The 9,033-nt window shown below is 34.4% G+C and overlaps 1 protein-coding gene across 2 annotated transcripts in view; it reads left to right on the top strand.

Annotated features, from left to right (window-relative positions):
• TRIP11 (thyroid hormone receptor interactor 11) overlaps positions 1-9,033 on the top strand; it is a 33,525-nt gene that overhangs the window by 3,245 nt on the left and 21,247 nt on the right. The window contains exons 3-9 of one of the 2 annotated variants that reach the window (XM_010583849.1): positions 1,044-1,154; positions 2,287-2,562; positions 3,428-3,496; positions 4,201-4,366; positions 6,038-6,403; positions 7,082-7,122; positions 8,124-8,330. In XM_010583849.1, the coding sequence (XP_010582151.1) occupies positions 1,044-1,154; positions 2,287-2,562; positions 3,428-3,496; positions 4,201-4,366; positions 6,038-6,403; positions 7,082-7,122; positions 8,124-8,330 (1,236 nt within the window). Of the gene's footprint in view, positions 1-1,043; positions 1,155-2,286; positions 2,563-3,427; positions 3,497-4,200; positions 4,367-6,037; positions 6,404-7,081; positions 7,123-8,123; positions 8,331-9,033 lie in introns of those variants that run through there. The other variant, XM_010583850.1, reaches the window with a different exon arrangement.

Genomic DNA, 9,033 nt, shown 5'->3' with positions numbered 1-9,033 from the left:
TTTATTTTTTTTTTTTTTTTTTTTTTTTTTTTTTTTTTTTTTTTTTTTTTTTTTTTGTGACAAAGCACCATCAGAGTTATGGGGGCACGTCTTTTTATTGGAGTATGCATGTGGTGCAAGTTTCATCTTCTGCTAACTGCTGCATCCTGCAACTGTTCCTACCTATCACGTGGACTTGGACTGCAGCAATAGATTTGGCTCTGAAAAGCTTGCAAATGCAAAAATCTTTTAAGTTTTCATAAATTTTAGCTGGTGAAGAGTTAAAATTGGTTTATAGCATTTTGTATATGACCACAAATAAAAGCAGATCTAGAATGCCCAGTTATGCTGGACAGCATGTCTTTCGCAGCAGGCTTCAAAGTATAGAGTGTACACGTTCCCTGATGCAGCTCTCTGTCTGTGTTGCCCTACTGTATGGTCATTTTGACATAGCTACAGTTGCTCGTGCTCTTCCAAAACTGCTTACAAATCCCATGTGCCCTTGCGGAAAGTGACTTTGTGTAGTTTTACAAAGGACTTGTTGGTCTTGTGACTTAATGGCCATAAATCAACAACTTTCATGTATATCTTCAGCCCTCAAGAGCATTGAGAAGTTACGGTAGTATTTTGGGGAAGTAACTGTTCCTGCTTGTCCTTTTTCTAGACTCTTGCCATCTGCTGTTGGCCAATGTCAGAGAGAGAATAGCGGACTGTATGGATATTAGCTCTGATTTGTGCTTTGTGGCTGTTCCTAAATTCCACCTGTAGATCATGCTAAGATGTAATTCAGCCCTGAATTTTTCTTCTTGGCATTTATCTCTGGTCACCACAAACCTTTTTCTGAAAGCGAGCTAGGGTCCATGGGATACAAAAATGGAAAGCTTGGACGTGAATATGATTTTGGGCCCACACTTGGAAGTTACTATTACTGTGTGTTTTGAGTGAAATAACATGAGAAATCTGTACAATTTAATTGATTTCTTTACTGTTCAGCAGACTTATGCTTTTATAATTCTATAAGAACTGTTCCGAATTTGCCAACATTCTTTTCTCATTTTTGCCAGAATGAGAGACTGAAAAAAGTTTGTAGTGATTTAGAAGAAAAGCATGAAGCAGCAGAGCTTCAAATAAAGCAGTTATCTATAGAGTACCGCAATCAGCTTCAACAGAAAGAGGTAAGATACAGAGTAAAATATTTGAGTAAGTATGTCCAATAAACGTATGTATTATGCAGTGTAATCTCTTTGTTATAGTATCTGTGCTCTTTCAGTGTAAGTATTGGTCACATTATGGTTTCTTGGTTTGTTAATGTAGACACTGAGAGACTGAGACATGTATTTCATTGAATCATGTAATATAAGCAGAGCTGCCAGGAGGTAGTTGAGGCAAGAGAAAACTCTGGGAATGTCAAGCATATATCAGAATCTCTGTTGTTTCTGGAGTAACTGTGAGAAAGGACACTTAAACTGCTATTAAGGAAGACAACAGGAGCAAATTCTCATTTGAAGCAGTTATATTGTCTGTAGATATCATAATTATTTATCTTAACATATACAGTTAGAGGGAACAGAACTAGCTTTCATAATTTGAGAATTGTCCCTTTGTGATGGGAACATCAGCTTTATAGCCTATTGTGTAATGTGAAATTTCATAGCCTTTTAAATGAAGAAAGTTGCCAGTATGCCTTAGAATTACACAATAGGAGTTTTATTTCTGCTTTATTTGTAAATGCATGTAGGAACTAGAGGAAGCAGAATTTTGAGATATATCGAATTCTGCTTATTAAATACAATAATAGAGTTGTTATGAGAAAATTGCATGCAGCTAATTTCAGTTTATTGTAAATAGGCTTAACAACTCAGTGTATTGAAAATTTACTTAAGAGAAATAAAATGTAATATAAATAACTGGGGGAGCATCATATATTGCTTAATTTTCATATCTGAATACCCTCTTTAAATATCTAATTTTTTGTACAACATGTTAGCCTGAATCTTGCTATAGTATTGGGGTACCTTGGCTTCTAAAAAAATCAGCAAAGACTTTTACTGAACTTTTACTTAACTGAAAACTATTAAAACTTTTAATATGTGTTGTTGCATGAGATACTTTGTAAAACATTGGCTAGGACTGCTTTTCTCCATTAGGAGAGTGTTTGGGGTTTTTTTCTTCTTAGTGAAAGTGATCAGTAATTTGTGCTGGAGTGGAGTTGTTTGGTTAGTTCATATTTCATAAGGCCACAAGGGTTAAAACAGAGTGTATCTTGATATTCTTATTGAAACAGTGCATTTTATTCTGTATATTCAGGTGGAAATCAGCCACTTAAAAGCTAGACAGAATGCTCTACAGGAACAACTGCAGAAAGTACAGAAGGCTGCTCAGTCAGCACAGTCAGGAGCTGGTGTTTTGCCACCAGCTGCTAGATCAGCTTCCTATGTTCCAGTGGTCAGACACTCCTCAGGTTTTGAAGGAGATGACATGGATTTTGGAGATATAATCTGGTCACAACAAGAAATAAACAGATTGTCCAATGAAGTTTCTAGGCTTGAATCTGAGGTTGACCACTGGAAGCAGATTGCACTGGTAAGTGGTTCCCCTCTATCTTACCCTCCCCTCTCCCCGCCAAATTAGTGTTTTCATTGCATTTGGGTTTTTTGGAGTGGGTCTTTTCAAAGTTCATGCTGTACAGTTTCTAGAAGTAACATGATTTGATGGAAGAGCTGAAACCTAATAATGTTTCAGTCATTTTCTTGCTGTCACATGACCAGGGACACATTCAGTGACTAAATTCCAAATGCTTTTTTGTGATCCTTTCATACATGATTTGTCATGTTAGGAAAAGGGTTTCATAAACATTTGCCTAGAATACTACTTCAGGGTTTCATTTTTGTGCAGCCTTTCAAAAAATACTTTTCTTCTTCCTGGTTGTGATATCGATTATTTATTGACAGCACAATACTGTTCAAAGTGATAGTTGGATACTTGCATGCTGGTTTTACTTATTCTTCTCTCAGTCCTTAATAAGTCAGTTGTAATTCATGGTCTGCTGAGACAAGAAAGAATATAATCTTTCAAGCTGTTGTTGATGTGAGTCATCATTTTTCAAGCTATAGCCAGATTTCAGAGGTATACTTTTCCCATGTGGAAATATTCAAGTAAAGTTAAGCAACCCTGCTGTCTTATAACAATAAGTTATAAGTGCAATAACACTGCCCACCCCAAACTTTTACAAGTTTGCATGTAACAATTAAAAAAAAAATCCATGGAAAATCAAAATGTTTCCATTAAAATGTCTTTTTTTTTTTTTGATCAAAAGTACCGTAGATTTGAATTTTGCTTCATGTTAGCTTTGTTTTTTTCTGCTTTTGAGTATCAATAGAGGAAGCACAGGAAAACCACATGTATTTATCACAATTTTCACATGGATATGTGATTTTTCTTTTCTCAGTCTTCCAAAGCGCAAGGGACATATGATGCTGAACAAAGTGAAATATGCAAACTGCAAAATATTGTTAAGGTAAGATCACAACTTAGACTGCTGTATTCTTGATGGTTTTGCATATGGTCACATGACTTGTGAATGTAGTTAAAATGTGTACAACACTAGCACTTACATTTTCTCTATTAAAAATGCATGTGGGCATGTAATAGCACAGCAGCATTTCAGTCAGCAGTACAATATTTAAAAACAGTCAGTTACTCTGAGAGAGGGTATTTACGTGATTTGATGAATATAGCATGTAAGCTTAAAAGAATGACATTAGTATTTATGAGGGCAAATCACTTTCAGAAGCTGTTGATGACTTATGAGACTGAATTTTAGATACACAAAGTAATTTCTTCTCCCTTCTCAGAAACATCTTGCCTTTTTTCATTGAAGGTGCAAAATATGGATTTGCATGTCATCCTTGAAAGTTACTAGAAATATGTCCTAGTGTATCCACTTCCTATGATAGAGTTATAATGTCTCTACATTGGTTTAGTATTTGCTATTGTGTAGAGCATACTGTTTGTGTAAACATATTTTTAAAAGGGATGTCTTTTAACATGTTTAAAAAAATCTAAACCAACAAAAGCCAAGAAACTTGAGCTCTCCTATGAGAAATCCTTTAATAAATCTTTAATTTTATTAGGGAAAACTTTTTTCTTTCTTTTGTATTTTTTCTTTCTTCAGCTTCTGTACTGTATTTTACCATTCTGTTTCTCTAATGATATTTGTAGGAGCTCAAACAGAATTTAAGTCAAGAAATAGATGAACATCAACATGAACTTTCAGTATTGCAGGATGCACACAAACAAAAGCTGGTAGAGATAAGTCGTCGACACCGAGAAGAGTTGAGCGAATATGAAGAGCGAATTGAAGAACTTGAGAATCAATTACAGCAAGGTCTTTATTACCACATGCTTTTTTTTTTAATTTAACGTACAGTGAATTTTGGTTAAAGCGTCAAATATGTATGTAACAGTGTAATAGATATCAAATACATGATGTTTAGGAATTCGAATTTCAACTTTAATTCCCCTTCGTGTTTAAGACACATGTGTGTCCTAGTATGTTTTATTCACTGTGGTTGGCTTGGACACTGGAATGATAGTATTTCATCTTCTGACATATATCAATCTAGAGGGTCATTTTCTGTATATATCAAATGTTGTGCTCTAAATTCTACACTTCCTGGGTTTTTTTAAGTTACACTGAATATGGGTGTGGACAAGACATACAAAGTTGAAGGTAAGAAAATCTCAGCACAAAAATCATTTTGGTGAGAAGTTCTATGTGCCAATTGGGTTACTTGACAAAAGCTCAAAGATTGCCATAAGGACCACGCCTTAGGCTGTGGCATGAGTAGGTTGTAGGAGAAGCTCAGTAGTTCTCACCAGGATCTTTTCGTTATCTTGTAGGTATTTCATATTCCATAAAAATAGTCATATCGGGTTTCCTTTAGGGGTTTCTTTGCACAAATATATAAGATTTGCCTGTAAACCTCTGTTATCTGTTAAAACTCTTACTTCGAAAGAGTGTATACTGTCCTTTTGGAAAGAGAGATCCATTTTCTTCGAAAGAAGGGAAATATTTTCACAGCCTTTTAATTTCTAGGGTAGTGCTGATAAGGAATTTATTTCTTAAAATCAGATGCCTGTTAAGATGTAATCTTTTACTGCATGTAGGTATACCAGCAGGACTAATTTAATGAAGTCAAAGACAGAAGTTCCATATCTTTTGCATTACAAATTATCTGTAAAATAAATACTGCTTACAGTTTTTGAAGAATTAGAGTATTTTACATTTTTATTTTGTTGCTTCTGTTTAACAACATAATACAGACTGGGACAAGAGGAAATGTTTGAGCTTACACTAAAATGAATTCACAAGCACTGTGCTTTCATTTAACTTTTTTTTTCTGTACATGTTTTGATTATGCCTTTTTATACTCTGTAACTTACCTGGAAATTACATTGTGAGGCTTGTACAGAACTATGAATGTCATGATAGTATGGTGGATCTGTAAAAACATCAGTTCTGCAAAATGAAATCTTTAGGTGAAAAACTCTGCATCGTTTAGCAAGTGATAGTCTCACTTGTAGCAAATTGTTTTCTATAACAACCATTCAGCAAGCCTTTGAAATTAATTACATTATAAACAGGGATTTTGCATCAGGCTGAATTAGATGGGGTTTATAAATTATTTTTAGAAAATCAAAGGATTCCAAATCCTGATAAATTAGATTCTGTCATCTCCCCACCAAGAGAGGTGGGGGTCAAGTATATTTTAAGTAAATTGTGAACGATGTATGTCTTGCAACACTTACCTTTTAAAAGTATTTCGAGCCAGGAATGCTGAAGTATTTGAAAAGCTGCTTATCAAACCAGTAATACGTATAGCACTGCTTCAAATGTTAATTCTATTTAAGTAAGCTTTCTGTTGATGATGATGATGTCTTTGGTTTAGACTGTCTCCCTTTGTCAGGAGAAGGGGTGGAAGAAGAGACTTTAAAGCAAAAGATCTGTAGTGCTGGCTTTGGTTAATATTGCAAACAATCTTTTTTTGCTTTTTAGATGGTGTGAGCGCTGATGCCATGGATGACTCTAAAATTAGTGAACAGAAAAAAAATGCTCAGAGTCTAGAAGGAGGAAAAGTAGAAGAGTTGCAAGTTGTAAAGGACCTAGAGGATGAAATAAGAAAATTAAATCACAAATTGTCTTCTGCCAAAGAAGAAAACAAAATTCTTCTAAAAGAGCAAGAATTGGCAAAAGTAGAAAAAATCCAAATAACACAAGAATATGAAAATCTTAAATCTGACTTTAGTATGCTTCAGAGTTCTCTTGCAGAGCAAGATGCTCTCCTGAAAGAACAGGAGAAGAAGCTCCAGTCAAGGACATCACTACCAGAAGATGTTGCCAGACTACAGCAAGCACTGTTAGGTACAAAGATTTTTTTTTTAATTATTATTATTATTTTTTATTTTTAGTATATATTCACAGGCTTTCATTTTTCATGTTCAGAATTTATTTTAAGAATTTGAAACTGCATATGAGAATATGTCCCTTTTAAAAATTGTTGCTTTAGAAAAGGGTTGCCCATTGGGGTAAGGCTAAGCAGAAAAAGAGACATAATTAGGACTAGTGTGATTATCGTAGGAGTTTCTGATTAGGTAAGTAATCATGTCTGCCAACTGTTTGATAGGTTTTTCTTTCTTTAAAAGTAAGTAAGCCTCAATAAAAGTTGTTGGTTTAAATTCTAAAAGTACGTTTTTTTGTGTGTAAAGGCAGTCCATTGCTAATACCTTCTCCTTAAAGAAACACTGAAACATACCTGTTTAAGAAGTATATCTGTATGTAGAAAATCTTTTAATATTGCATAACTGATACACTGTAGTACCAACATCCTCCTACTGTGGGCTCAGTTGTAAAAGTAATACTCACTTGGTGGGAGTCATTGATGGTACATTTGAATCTTTTACAGCACCGATGCTTATCATCACAAAATACTGTGAAAACTATTCTGAACAGCAGAGTTCTGTTGGGGCAAGGTGGGAGAATGATTTGGTTTTATTGTTTGGAAAGCAGGAAAATGATGTAATTTNCTGTTTTCCTTTATAGAAGCAGAAAATGAAATAGCAAGACTTTCAAGTTTAAATCAGGTAAAGCAATTTCTGAATTAAGCCAACAAAAAAGTTCATAAGAATAGTTACTGATGGAAAATACACATTCTGGCACTATACTTTTTTGGAGCATTCACACTTCTACATAAATAACCTTGTAATTGAGGAAATAATTGTAGATTATGTGCAGTTGATAGAAATAATACATTTTGACTTGTGAAACTCCACAGTGTACTCTCTTAAAGAAAACCAGTGGAGTTCCACCTATCCCATTGCTACTTAGGCTGCTGTAACGTACATTTTAAAAGTATTAATAGCACATTCTGTAAAATTTGTCATTTTTCACCTCTTCTACTTTGGCATGTTTCAGTTTTGACACTGTTATCAGTTGTAAAATATCTCTTTTCTTCCATGTAGTACTCTAATAATACTACATTCTACCTTAGTGATGAAGTTTAGCAGTGGAACAGTTTCTCTGGAACACACCTTTGGTTTTTGGCAAAGTTGACTTAGTCCTTTATAAACTCAGGCTTGAGAGCTTTGGCTTAGTTTACTTTGTATCCACTAGTATTTTTCAGCCCGGCTCTTCTGCGTTTTGCATGCATTCAAGAGTTCCCATGGCATTTTACTAAGGACGTTATTCAGATGTCCTTAATTAAAACTTCCTGTCTCACCATGCAGCATACTACATGTTTAGGGTGTGCCTCGGGAATAAAATAGTTTACCCCAGCTGCGGATCCATACCTCAAAGGTGGATATAACTTTGCTTGTCAGACCATGGCTTTTTGTGCAGAGGTTTGTAAATTGCACTCCTAAACTTAGTGATGAGAAGATAAATGTGTATATATGAATGCTAGAGGGAAATACTTCACAATGAAGAATTTTTAACTGGGATAATATTCATGTAGGCTTAGAGATTCCAACATAAAAATGCATGCTTTTCTTTTAATTGTTGAGGGGAAAAAAACCATTTCAAATCTAAAGTTTATAAATTTCAGCAAGGTAAGGTCTAATATTTAGAATTATTTTTTTAACTTAAGGGGAGACTTGAGAAGGAACTGGCAAGTGCACAACGTAAAAATGAGAATATTCTTTCTGCGTATACTGAGGATCAGAATTCAGAATTAAGTCAATTAAGACAAGACTTGGAGAGGAAACAACATGAATTAAATGAAAGTATTGCTGAAAGAGAAACATTAGTAGCAGAGTTGGAAGAACTAGACAAGCAGAATCAAGAAGCTACTCAGGTAATAAATACTGCAGCTAATTATTGAACTGCTAAAATAAATGTTTAGATTTGTGTGCGTGTGTTTATGTTTTCAATTGATCTTTGAACGTAGATAGCAGGGAAATACAAGTTATCCTCTGATGCTTAAAAAGAATATTGGGACCAGTGTTTCCTGGGACCAGTGTTTCTCCATATCTGCCATCTCAATGCGAAATTCTGAAGTGCAAGAAACGCACCTGTCATGGACAAAGAAATAATATGGCATGTCAGCTATCGATAAGGGATGTTACTTTCCGAAATGCAGTTAAATACTACTTGATTTTTCCTTGCAAGACTTTTGATGGTTTTTATCCTGCTGGTATTGTGACCTCTGTCTTATGACAGTACACATAACATAAATGATTTTTTAAACTTTTTTTCTTTTCCTTTCACTATTTTTAATTATGTTGAATAATTAAGTTACTTTATTAGAGGTTCTTCATAATAAAAGCATTTGTGGAGTAAAAAAAGGTCACCAATTATATGTAAGCAAAATGGAATGGTACCTTTTTGTCACTGTTCTGATGTGTTTGACCTGTAAACATATAGTTGCAAGCCATGTGTTTTCAATATTGGTTTACTTTACGGAATTGAACACTTGAAGTGTTTTCCTAGGAGATGAATCCTAGCAAGGGTGTTTTAAAAATAAGGTCAAACAAGAAATTGAAAATAGAGATATGCAT

This window comes from Haliaeetus leucocephalus, unplaced genomic scaffold (genome assembly GCF_000737465.1).
Source record: "Haliaeetus leucocephalus isolate CR32 unplaced genomic scaffold, Haliaeetus_leucocephalus-4.0 Scaffold932, whole genome shotgun sequence".
Lineage (NCBI taxonomy): Eukaryota > Metazoa > Chordata > Aves > Accipitriformes > Accipitridae > Haliaeetus > Haliaeetus leucocephalus.
Note: the sequence above shows the minus strand (reverse complement) of the source record. Positions and strands in the feature narration are given on the sequence as shown.